Below are 13,789 nucleotides of genomic sequence, written 5' to 3' on the forward strand. Positions count from 1 at the left end.
AATTGAGGAAGCAAAATAGAAGCTGCTTGTATATTTAGTATAATACTAAAATGACTGAGTCACCATCGAGAGGCGGTATGTGATTCCTCCCGCTGAGACCAATGATTCCGCTGACTGAAAAAGGTTCAGAACCATCATTGAGGGAAGACGACAAGAACTGCAGCATCTGACCACAAGGGCCAAACATGGCTGAAAACAGCTAACTTCACGTCGTAGACCAACAACTCACAGACTTGCCACACAAAAGAAAAAAAACTTCCAGAAAGGAGGATTTGCCATTGGGAGAAATCCGGATCAGAAAGTTCACAAATTGAGTCAGTCCAATGGAGTCACAGAAGTCCTTTGTTGAAGTGCCATGGCAAGTGAGAGAGGTACCAACATCCAGCCAATTTGCATTGTGACAATTGAAATTGGCACATATGAGGAAGAGAGTGTTGGGATGAGTGGCTAAAAGTTGGTCCATATTGTCTGAGAGAGTTGCAGATGGATTCATCACTGTTTGGAGGATGGTACAATACACATACAAACAAGTGGTTTGGAGCGGATGGCAGCCACGGGTATTCTTGGAGGTTGGGAGTTGTAAGATCAGAACATGGAAAGTGAGAAATTGAGTTATTGATGTAAAGTGCAACTTTGCCGCCAGGGTGGGTTTCAGGCCTATCAAAGCGGAAGAGACAATAGCCAGGTAGAGACACTAAGGAGTTAGGGATGTGCTGTGTGAGGAAGGATTATGTTACACAGATGATGTCCTGTTTGTCAGCAGCAGTCTGGATAGAGAGAGATCTGTTAGGATGAAGCAGAAGCCTCGAATGCTTGAGGTCCACACAGTGAGGGACATTGGAGGAGGTATTGAAGTGGTGTGGATGGGGAAGGCTGGTTTGTTGAGGGATGGGGGAGGTGGTAGCTGTGAGGGGTTAGGATGAGGGAAGAATGATTGGGAAGGATGAGGGGGAGGATTTGAGGGGAAAGCATTGTGGGAGTGAAGCTGTGAGGGGAAAGATTGGAGAGTGTGGGTAAAGGGGGATGCAGAAAGAGTAGACATGAAGTGGAGGGATTGTGATGAGGGTGACGCATAGAAGGGGTGGGGTTGAAAGGATGCAAGCTTGTAGAAGATGTGCGGAGGGTACTGTTACAAGAGGGGGTTGACACCATAAAATAACGTAAATTGGATTTGATTGTCATGAGCAGACAACTTCTGCAAACTGGACTTCTGAAGACTCCCAAATTTAACATCTTGAGGTGAAGATCATGGGATGGGTGGAAGGAATTTTTGTTGAAAGCACAGAGAAAGGTCGTGTTGCGGGAAGAGGAGGGGGGATGATGGACCAACTTCTTCAGTGAGAGACACCTTTGCAAAATATGCAAGAAGAAGAAGAAGAAGAAGAGGAATAGATCGTGATGAAGAATAAGAAGAACATGTGCGGTAGATGAAGAAGTCAGGAAAATTTTTATGAAAACAGAAACACTCATTATGGAATAATAAGGAAAGTGAAGCATTTTAATATTTTCAAAAGATTTTAAAGGAAAAAGGAAGAGGCATTTTATTCAATGAAAATTCAGTTTGGAGATATTGAGAAAAGGGAGAGATAAAGAACGAGGTACAGGATGTACAAGTGGAAGACAGAATAAGATCGTGTTTTGGAGTGAAAAAGAGTTTTTTTGTTTGTTTTTTGATTTTTATTTTTGAAATGAGGAGGAGGAAGCAGATAATGTTGAAGAGGCAGAAAGTACAAACTTTTTGGTGAACAAAAACAACTGGAATAACAAACAAGCAGTCATAGACTGGTACTTACGAAATCGTCAACTTGACCTCTGACCTTGTCTAATAAAAGCTGTCTCTAGAGAAGGTAGCGACGCAAACCAGAAGTTTCTACGATGATTCTGTACCAAACCATCAAAAATCGAATGTTTTGGATGTTTGACCTCACTGTGACCTTGACCTTTGACCGATTTTGACCAAAATCTAATCAGCACTAGCCATCACCGTCCTGAATCACGTGGTGTAATTTGACATTGGCAGCTTCTTCCGTTCTCGAGTTATCATTTTTTGGATGCTTGACCTCACTGTGACCTTGACCTTTGACCGATTTTGACCAAAATATAATCAGCACTAGCCATCACCCTCCTGAATGACGTGGTGTAATTTGACATTGGTAGCTTCTTCCGTTCTCGAGTTATCTGTACCAAACCATCAAAAATCGAATGTTTGACCTCACTGTGACCTTGACCTTTGACCGATTTTGACCAAAATATAATCAGCACTAGCCATCACCCTCCTGAATCACGTGGTGTAATTTGACATTGGTAGCTTGGTCCGTTCTCGAGTTATCATGCCGACAAACAAACAAACACACAAACAGATGACGGAAGTCATCAATATACTTACAAAATCAAACAACCTCAAAACGAGACGATTTTGCTCCCGGCTATTCTCGGAGTAAGCCTGAGTTACAAAAACCAAATTGTACAATATAGCGCAACAAGATATGATTTAACACAGAAAATTGGACGAAAACACAAACGGCAACACAGGGACGAAAACATAACAGAAAAACATGATGGATCCAGTTCTGAAAACTTTTCTTTGATTTGGGTGGAATGGAGCAAGCTGCGGATTCGATCTCCTCATGGAGCAACCCCGGACTAGAAGCAAACTGATATTAATATTGATATTTATTAATTGAGGAGAAAAGCGTACATTCCAAGACTATAAAGCCATGTTTGTCCTTCAAATGTATTTCTATCATTTATTTTATTGTGGATCAATCCATTCACACACTTTTTGAGTTAGTTTGTCGTAGTTACTTTGGGATCGGTCTGTTCACATTCCCCATCTGAATCCTTGGTTGATGATGCAAGTGAACTCGAGTTCAAATCCCATATTCTGTTTGTGTATGCAAATTGTGTACCGACTTACTGTACTTGTCATTTACGTAAAATGTACTTGTCGTCCTCGTGTCTTTGTCCTGCACTTGATATGTGTACAAGCTCTTTATACGAGCCTTCAAATCAACGCAGAGAGTTAAGTACTGGTCACTTTAGCTATTTTATAAATGCCTTTGTTAACATTCCTTTCTTTCTTTACTCAAATGTGATAATTGCTGTTGCTTTCAAAGTTTGTTTGTTCCCTGTTTACTGCAATTCTTTTCTAATGACTATGTCGGTTTGACGTCGAACATTAATGTTGTGCTCAGTTTGTTTATAAATATTTTCTGGTTTCTCCTTGTTCATTACTGACTTCTGATCTCTACCCTTGACAGTCAAACTTTTCAATGGGTCGCCTCCCAAGCATCCAGAGGAAGTGCTTTATGCTGGATTATGGCCTGGCACGGCAGTACACCAATTCCAGCGGAGAAGTTCGTCCGGTGTGTGCACTCTGCCTCTTTGGACACACATGGGAGCACCATATTAATACAGTTCGGTGCAATGACCGCAGTGAATGCATATTCTCGGAGCACGTTGCCCTTTTCACTGAGAAATAAGTCCATGTGCTCCTTTATGCATTTAGATTGTGGATTTATTTCTTGAAAAGAGTAGGAGAATAGCCTGGCTTGTACAATGCCTTGTTCTTGCACCAGGTCTTTGTCCCTCTTTTGCTCCAGCAAAGGGTTAACACCCAAAATGATAGTTTCTCCTTGCTTCCAATAGTGATTAGCATACTTCAAAGAACATCCTATTGATTTCATCTATTATAAGATTAAAAGGTGATGCAATTTAATTGTAAAGGAATGTGGATAAGTTAAATGAAGTTGATGGTGAGAATGTGGTCATTATATAGAAGAGAAGTAAATGGATATCTTTGTTGAAAATTTGGACAATCATGCCTGTGCTATGTACAAATTCCTGATTCACAAAATCTCAATGTCTAAGTTTCTTTACCTGTCCTTGAGTTGAGGATGCATGAGAAATACCACTCGTTCAGAGACTATGGGGGTCAGCAATGAACACTGGGGATAAATATTGTGTCATCAGAAAGTAAAAGATTGCAAACCTAATTTCAGCAAATGCTTTCAGCAGTTTAATGGATAGCACAATGGACTTTGAATCCAGCGATCCGAGTTCATATATCAGAGGAAAGTTGCTAATGTTTCACCAGACTCGATGGTGTAATGGTGAGAACATCTGCTCTGAGTCTCTGATGTCAATGATTCGAACCCCGGCCGAGAAATACCAAAGACTTTAGTAATGGGATGTGCTGCTTCCTTGCTTGATGCTTAGCGTTTAAAAGGGATAGAGCATGAACAAACAACCGTCGGTTGGCAACCACAGCACAGGCTTTGATGGACCTAATGGCCACCTGCTTTGAAATTGATTGTAATTGAATTCATAGCTATTTCCTTTCATCTTGAATTTCATGTAGTTTACATCATGAATTCATACTTATTTTTTGGACTGGTCAACCATGAGATGATTACATTTACTAAAAAAGAAATCATCCTTATGGACAGGTTAATTACCCCACTTTTTAGATTTATAACTTGTAATACCGGCTGCCACCAAGTAGTGATGTACCAAGTGGACAAGTACCAAAAATCTTGTCAACTGAGAAGATCGACATGTTCAGATTAGGAGCCAATCATGCGGAAATCATAGGAAGTTTCATCTTCCTGGGTTCTAAGATTGAAGTGATTGGAGACTGTGAAGGAGAGATGTATAGATGGATAGTGTTGGGGAGAACAGCAATGTTATGATTGACAAAGATCTGGAAAGAGAAAGGTGTGACAATATAAACGAAGAGGAGGCTGGTGAAAACTCTGGTGTTGCAAGTTGCAATGTATGAATGTGAGTCATGGACAGTGAAAAAGGAAAGAAGGAAGATTGACAGTTTTGAAATATGGTGTTGGACACAAATGTTAAAAATTCCATGGACTGCAATAAGAACGAACAAATTAGTACTTCAAGAAATGAGATCACCATCTTCTATATGTATGTATGTATATATATATATATATATATATATATATATATATATATATATATATATATATATATATATATATATAACTCTCATCTTGTATGTATGTTCCCGAAATACAGCCAAAACAGGACACGATAGCGCAAAAATTTTAGGGCCACCTTACTTACCATTCGCCTGCGGTGTGCAGTATCAAGTTTCGTTCGAATCGGGCAACGAAAAAAATTATTTAAAAATCAATTCTCGATTCAGTCAAGTACTCTTCGGGAGAATTTGATCAATGCAAACAACCTCAGCGGTATAGTTCGCTGGAGCTATCTTTTTTTTTCTTGAAATGATATTTTTTCATCAACCACTGTCACAACAGGAACCCAATGGGTTCACGGGTCGTCTAGTGTACATTATAAGCGTTGATCCCAAAACAGAAATACTTTGGTAGGACACATCATGCATGCAAAAACACAAAAGACTGGACCAGTCAACAATGCTGGGTGGGGTTGAGGGAAGAGGAGAAAGAGGCAGACCTTGTATGTGCCTGATGGATGGGGGTAAAGGTTACAACCAAGCTGTCTCTGCCTGAGCTTTGGAAAGCAGTGCAGAATTGGGATGTTTGAAGAAATCTGATCATGAATGTCACCAGAAGTCTGCCACTGGTTATATATTTTTTACTTTCTTTATATGCATGGACCAGGTACTCTTAGCCTATACACCGACCATGTTTCAGTACGTCCTGTTTTCTCCAAATTTCCCTCAGGTGAGTATAAAACAATGCTAGTGACTGTTAGGATTGGGGTTATGCGTCAAATAAAGAATTGGGCCTTGAAGGTGTCAGGGGAAAATGTAGCACGTCATACTTGAAGCCATGGTCGGGAGAAATCACGTATGAGCCCCCAAGATATGTTATAAACAATCCATACTCGGTTCTCATATCATCTGATGGCTCGAAAATTCGGAGAGGCAATGGGATTCACCGTTATTACCTTTATTTACCTAAAGACTCATCTAAACACCTTTATTAGCTAAAGATCATTGCATTCTAGCTCGTTGCCTACCTCGAGGCCTAGCATATCAAGTCGTCTCAGATCCATTAGTCTGTGGTGGACATGATAAGCATATACTGCCTCAAGGATGCCGGGTTTCCTCCAAGTTTCAATGACAGTAGCGACTGTTTGAAAAGGTAATCATATGTTGAGACAGAATTGACTGAATAGTTTGTCATTAAAATAATTATTACTTCCTGTTAGTGTGCCCCATGAAATGCCATGATAAGTTATTTATACACCTTAACACTGATTTCATCCAAGGTGGAAACTCCTCTTGGGGGGTGTAAGGGGGGGGGGCAAATGAAGATGCCACAACCTCTGTCGTGTGACACCACAGTTCCCCTGGCAATTTGGTTGAGATTGAATCAGTAATATATTGCGGTCAGATGAACAGTCAGACACCAAATTGTGTATTTTAAAATGATAATTCCTGCACTTTTATGACGTCTATTGTTGTTTTTCCTATTCATGTGCAGCCTGTGGCTGCTGACTGCATCATTTTCTGGGCGTGTGGCTGTGCCACTAATGCAATGCCCCCATTACCAATAATCAGGAACTCATTTTGCCGACCTCGGATAGATAACAGCTGAATCAACCAACCTGGTGTTAATTCAACGAGACAAAAGGGGCTTGAACCTGAGACCCTAGGATGTTAAGCCAGCCACCTTAACGATTAAGCCAACACCAGGTTTATTATGATGTCTATGGTTTTCATACTGAGAACTTGTGTATTTTGTTGTGACTTATAGAAACTTTAGGGTAGAGTTGCCGCAGCTGAAACCCGAATCCTATACAGCTTTCTCCTGATGCCTCCAATCATTGCTATTTGCATTCCTTCTGATGACTCCAGTGGAGTATTTGGTCTTTTATTTTATTGTAATACTCCCTCACACTGTGCTATACGATAAACATTTACATCGAGAATTTGTTTGTTTCCCCCACCTTGAACAGCAAGAGCTATTAATTTTTTTTTTATCATCTGAAATCTTCCTTGGCACCCCCTCCCCCCATAGGCCCCATCTCCAACCCTGAGTACAAACACCAGCATTCAACTCATTCCATCCAGTGGTTTAGGAATGCACTTTGAAGTCAAACAAGCAAACAAGCAAATAAACCCACAAACGAAGACACAAACCCACAAACAAATAAAGAAACAGACACTTCTCAAATTATTTATGGTATTATGATGCAATCCCTTTCCAATTTTGCCACTTGCTGATGTAAGACGTTACATTTGATGAACTCTTACTTTTAGAAATTATGTGACATGTGTGGAAGAATGCACCTGGCAGAGTGGGATGTGGTAGGATTTGGATGAGTTACTGGCAGGAGGCAAACTCGATCACAAGCTTATGGTTTATCATTGTGGTTTGCATGTCTTTTCAGCCCCGGGCAGTGGCTGGTTTTCGTGGAACAGTGCGGTATGCTTCTGTCAATGCACATAAAAACAAGGTTTGTGGAAACCAGCAAAAGATTCTCATCTGCACCAAAAAAAAAACATTTCCACTTCTGTCCATTCCAATGCCTTCTCATTCATATCTGTTGTTGCTGAGGTGGCAAAGTGTAGGCCTCGGAATGTTCAACTGGCCATTTGGCTCTTGCCGTGAGTCATAATGAATTGGTTCATAGTTTGAGGTTAATTGTTGATTTTTAATACTCAGCAAAGAATGTTTGAAAATTTTATTTTTCACATTTACAATGCCTAATTTCCAACATTACTTGCTGATGCGAAGGAATTTATACAATAAATGATTTTCGGTTGTGTATGAGGAGAAATAAAAGAGGTAATGTCAAAAACTTTCTTACATGCTGCATATCCAAAAAATATTGGAACTTTTGACACTTCCACCCCCCCACCCCACCCGCTGCCTCCTAGTAAGTCCTACCCCACACTCTATACCCCAGACATTGTTCTTCCCTTCCCTTTCTTTACTCCTATATCGTTCCAACTTTTTCCTCTTTTCTTCCCCTTCTTCTCCAGAGCGGCCCTATTCCCCTCTCTATATCTTTCCCTTCTTGTCCTTTTTGTCGATTTTTATGTTCTCAATAATGTTGGATGATAGTACAGAACACTGGTGGATAAAAACATCAGGAACCCCAGATGGTTTGGTCTATCTCTGGAGTCGAATGCTCAAATGAAAAGATAATGTTCATTAGCATTTGATGGAATTCTGCTGATTGCTTCCAGCCAGACATTCTTCCACTCAGCATTATATGTTTGCTATCATTAACCTAGTTACCCCACGCACGTATTTGTCCGTCTGTCAGTCTATTTCTATGATGGAGGCACTACTTAGTTTCAATCGAATTTTAAATTTTAAGCACTGTAGAACATGAATCAGAACACAAACCTGCAGTTTATCAGTACTTTGGCTTTGAATTTGGCAAATTGCCTGACGTCTCGTTCCAAGCACGTATGCAAATAGCGCAGTAAAGCGATTACTTCAGTCTGTCTGTGTGTGGCAGTCAAACAAAATTGAAAATCATTCAAAACAGGAAAGTTACTGTTTTAGGGACATCATAAAGAACACAAACAATAGGCACAAATAACTCATTTAATGTGTTTAATATGGTGGTGTAAAGAGCGTAATGGTGGTAAACTTCCGATTCGGTGTTTGTTTTTCTTCAGCCTTTGAAGGTATTATTTTATTTTAAAGAGCAGGTTGCAGGTCACCAAACATGTTCTGAAAATTTATCAATATGATTATATGTGCATTAAATTGTTCGATGCAAACTATTGTGGTTGCCTAACTATTGGGGAAATTGATGAAATTTAACTCCGAAGTTGTTATTTCTCGAGGCCGTTGAAAAAAACAGCCGCGTGCCCATATATGGATGGTGACATCACGTTCTCCAAGACAAAGCGGAACCTCACTCGCTCATTGAAGAAGTGTCCAGTTGAGCGGGCCGTTATTTCGCTTTTTCTGAGCTTGCAACTGTCTATATTATCCTTTTTATTTTGAATTATTGTACAACAAAGTTATTTGGATATTTGTACATCATGCCTCGTACGTGTGTCGTCATGTTTTGTGAAAATGGCTGGAAAACGGGTAATCGCTCCCACCGATTCCCGAAGGAATCAAACATTCACCGGCAGTGGATAAGATTTGTACAAACAAAACGGGCGAATTTTCCCCCAAAGAAAACGGGTAAAGAGGACCCTTTGGATAGACGTCATTTGTGGTGACCATTTCACAGCCGAGGATTACGAAGGCAACGCAATGAGTGAGCTCTGTTTCAAAACAACTGCTCAAGTGAGACTGAAGCGTGATGCTGTGCCCACCATTCAGCCTTCTCCACCTCAGCTGGCTCCTGCTTCATCTTCTCACACTGTGTCACCTACGATTATTCGCAATTTAGTTTTAATGGCCAATTATTCAATTAGCACCAACATATTTTGCCTTTCCGCAATGTCATCGCAAGGAAAAACACAAAGAGAAGAGAAGAGAAAAAAACAAAAAAAAAAAAAAAACCACTTTCAAACAACCACACAGGCTGTTCCTTCGCTCTCGTAAACGACGACTGGATTGGGGCATTATGTTTATCTATAAATGCGTATAAGAAATCGAGAAATTATTAGAATACAGTAAGTCATCACTATCTGGAAGTCCGTACGTTGTAACCCGTAATGGGGAATGCGGCTGAGAATCTCTTCCCAATCGGCCACGCCTACGCAGCATCGTGTCCTGTCATTGGTTGGTAAATAAATGGCCATAACTTGGGAAGCACTTGTCCGATTAATATCAAACCTTGAAAAGGCACATCCACAGGGTTCCAGCAATATACTTGGCAAGTTTCAATTAGATCGGACCAGTAGTTGTCGAGAAACAGCAGTCACAGACACACACACACACACACACAGATTGCTGGAATTATAGTTAGATATGCCACAACAGTCTCTTGAAAGTTGGGGTTTGTTCTCACTTCACTTTCGCTGGGGTCAGGTTCAGCTGTCAGAGAGACTTCAACGCCAAGGTTACGGTGTATAATATATTTGGGTCCATTATTGATTCATTCTATTTCTGACTCGTGAGTGACTAGAGGGTTGGTGGTGGTCGTATGGCAGCTTAGCTGCCGGGGTAGCTATCATTTCTTGAAGCGCGACTGTGTTGCTGATGCAGTGCCCCTCTACCAGTACACACACTGGAACTGGTACTCATTTCGCCGACCTCGGAAGGATGACAGGCTGAGTCAACCCCCTGGTGTATTAATTCAGCGGCCGACGGGGCTTAAACTCAGGACCCTAGGATCCCAAGCCACCACCCTAACCACTGAGCCAACACCAGGCTACTAGAGGGTTAAAAAAAAATTATATCAAGTCACAGACGAATTAAACTTTACATCATTTTATGCATTGAACAAGAAAATGAAAATCTACAAACCAATCTGTCTGGTGGAGTCTGTCAGTGTGAACTGCTGGACAGTCAGTCCTGCCACTTGTACACGAAATAGGCCGTTTTCTGGAACTTGCAAGTGGCTCAAATTTATATGGCTCAGGGCCAGAAACTCCATAGTATAAATTCCCATCATCCTCCGACTCGTCCTCGGCAATATCAGAATGAAAACGCTCAATTTCATCGCCGCTGAAATCACTCACTGATTCGCATCTCGCCATTGTTTACACGCTGTTTCCGAATGTTCACGAAGTTTACGGAGAACGTGACGTCACAGCATCTTCAGTAACTTCCGGACTGTTTTTCGATCACTGACAAAAGTTTTGATTCAAAAGTCAATTTTCGCATCATTTGAGTTTCAAATGTAAGAAAATAAATACCCAACGATTATTAATGTGATTACAACCTTCAAATCACGCGAAGTCATCAGCGACCCAAAACTTGCTCTTTAAACGAATTGTATATTTGAACACTGAAGAACACAAATCGCCAAGTTTGCACTTCCAAAAACCTTAATTTTAGCAGTACTTGGGCAAAACTGTTCGCCATCTCGACCAATCCAATTGACCACATGCTGTGAGTGCAGAGTTACAGCGAGATTCAGACACAAATGGCGGTGCCCAACGATGCAACGACAGAGCTCACTTTGTCCAAAAAGTGAGTTTGCTTTGTGCATGGTTTTCTCAAATATTGTTCCAAAATCGTCAGCTTATTTTGGAAGAGATGGCAAAATGTTTAGCTCTGGACGAGTCTGTTTGACTCATCGGCTTCCTATGATTGTCATCACACCTATTATCCAAAATTCATCAACAGAGATCGTGCTCGGGAACGCAAAGCAAAAGTTGAAAAGACCCTTCCCACGTCCTTTTTCTCAAGACTGTGTGGGGTGAGGTGTTTTGTGGTATTCTATGTAGTTACATACTCTACCAGCTATTCCACAAGTTCTAAACTTATCTTACAGTCTTCTATGTGGAACCTTATCAATTACCTTCTGAAAGTGAAGATGCATTCCGTCCACTGTATATCCTTCCTCCATGCAAACAGAAACTGCTTCATTGAACTCTAATAAATGTGTTAAACATGACTTCCCTTTTATAAATCCATGCTGACTGGTTTTAATTAGTTTAAATTTATTGAAATGGTTCCTCTTCTTATCTCTCATTGATGGCTCAAACATCTTCCCCACCACTGAAGTTAAACTTATTGGTCTCTAATTCCCCGATTCTTCTCTGGATCCTTTCTTATACAAGTAGTAAAAACACTTTTTAAAATGCAGGAGGATATAGGGATGCTACTGCAATAAGTATGTAAGCAAGGCAGGGATGGGCACAACAAATGATCATGTGAAACCATCCCAGCATCTTTTTAAAATAATAATGGTTGTCCCTACACAAGACACTGTGTGTGTTAATGCATTTACCGATGTTTTTCATATGAGGGACACATATAACGAATGGAGGTTTACATAAGCACGTCATTTTTTTTTCGAGATCACATCTGAGATGGCGAGCTGGTGGCAATTTTAGTTGTATAAAAAACCGATTGAACACGTCCTCAACCATTCATCGGACATGCATGTACTGATGTTGTTTAAACCTGGCACACAGATCAGAAATGATGGCTTACATATGCATCTTTTGTTTTTTTCTTCCAAGATCAGATCCAATATGGCTGACTGTAGGCCATTTTGGTTGTAAAAAACCCGATGTTGAACATGTCCTCAACCATTTCTCGTGCATGCATTTACCGATGTTTTTCCAACTTGGCACACAGATAAAGAATGATGGTTTACATATCAAAGCCTTTTTTGTTTTTCGAGGTCAGATCCAACATGGCCGACTGATGGCCATTTTGTTACTTAAATGTGTCCCTAACCATTTTTCCGACATGCAGAGCCCGATTTTGTTCAAACATGGCACAAGCACAGTACATATATACGTGCCCCTAACGGTATTTTGCGATTTGATCAAAGATTGCCGACTGGTAGACTGGCGACCATTTTATTTGCACATAAATATGGGCTCGTCCTTTAACTCCATCCAGAAAATTTACTAAAACAATGGGGGCTATGACATTTTATGCATTTTTTAACTTGTTTTTTGAATATTTATGTTGTATTGAGCCAATGCAGTGGAATCCCTACATAAGTCTACCAACTTCTTGATAACAGGATCATTGGAATGTTCTGTGATTAAGCTGAGCCTCCGGGTCTATCACTTTCATATTCTCTTTTAGTTTGCCTTGTTATTCGTCCCCTCCTGGTTTCACGGGTTTGCTCCCCATCTCTCCATCCGGCCATTCCACCTGTAGTTTTTCCGACTTTTTCCCATACCCTCTAACATATTCAACTGAAACTTGGTACATGGCTTTATTATGATACATTTCAGACCAAGTTCGAGTTTCAGTGTGTTTCGTCAATTATCCAGAGTTATGCCCTTTTTGGACTGAGAAAATATCACATCGGAAGGGGACTTGTATTGCAGAGCAATTATTGCTTTTGTTTTATTAATTTGCCTCTATTTACTCCTTTGCTGATATGAGTCTGATTCCAGTCCCATCATTTTCTACCTAAAAATGCCTTCTGCTTATCCTATTGGTACTTCTTACCTCCCATTCTGCTTCTATCTTTACACCTCACCCGGAATGTACTCACTTTATACACTGCACATTTGCTCCTTGAAAGTTGCCCATTCCTCAGATGCTGATTGCCCTCCTTTGAGCTTTGTGCCATCTATATTACAGAAGTCTTTCTTCATATGCTCACACTTTACTCTACTAACCTGAACTCTTAAGAGAATCCTTGCACACACTACTTTATAGTCGCTTGTCTTTAGTTTTTTCATTGTTTTTTTATCACTTTAATTATTTTATCTCTCACTTGAATTATCTTAACACTGAGTAAACCTCGAGTTGATTACTGAAGAAGCATTAGATTTAGCAGACATCTCTGACACTTGCTTTCTGCCCATTCAGGAGATGGGCCGCCACGATGACCTGTGGTCCCTTTTCTACATTCTTGTGGAATTTACAGTGGGCCAATTGCCTTGGAGGAAAATTAAGGACAAGGTAAGTGGACATAATTCAATTTTAGAAGTGATCTTCCAATCACTTTCCCGCACGCAGTGGATTTGTCGTGACATTTCCAGTTCGCTGATGGAAATAAGTCACTGATGCAATCTGAGAAAGAAAAAGTACAGTACAGTATATAAACAAGTAGAGGTACATTCAAAGTACACCACTCCCATGTCAAATAAATAAATAACAAATCCTCCAGTGAGCAACATTTCCGTGCAGCACATGGAGATGGGATTGGGAGGGAGCGGTGTACAAGAATTGATTGATTAATTCACAATTAAAATAAATAAATAATAATCGTAAAATAATTAAGTTCTTAATCAATTGGCTAATGGCATACCGAAACCACCACTGTTTCATCC

General features: G+C 40.4%; 1 protein-coding gene across 1 annotated transcript in view; it reads left to right on the forward strand.

The window, feature by feature from the left end:
- LOC147011730 (uncharacterized) overlaps positions 1 to 13,789 on the forward strand; it is a 104,505-nt gene that overhangs the window by 63,416 nt on the left and 27,300 nt on the right. The window contains exons 6-8 of the mRNA XM_085856286.1: positions 3,261 to 3,365; positions 7,345 to 7,410; positions 13,326 to 13,418. Coding sequence (XP_085712412.1) covers positions 3,261 to 3,365; positions 7,345 to 7,410; positions 13,326 to 13,418 — 264 coding nt within the window. The remainder of the gene's footprint in view (positions 1 to 3,260; positions 3,366 to 7,344; positions 7,411 to 13,325; positions 13,419 to 13,789) is intronic.

Source organism: Eptatretus burgeri, chromosome 15 (genome assembly GCF_056783735.1).
Source record: "Eptatretus burgeri isolate ZD-2024b chromosome 15, Ebu_testis_v1, whole genome shotgun sequence".
NCBI lineage: Eukaryota > Metazoa > Chordata > Myxini > Myxiniformes > Myxinidae > Eptatretus > Eptatretus burgeri.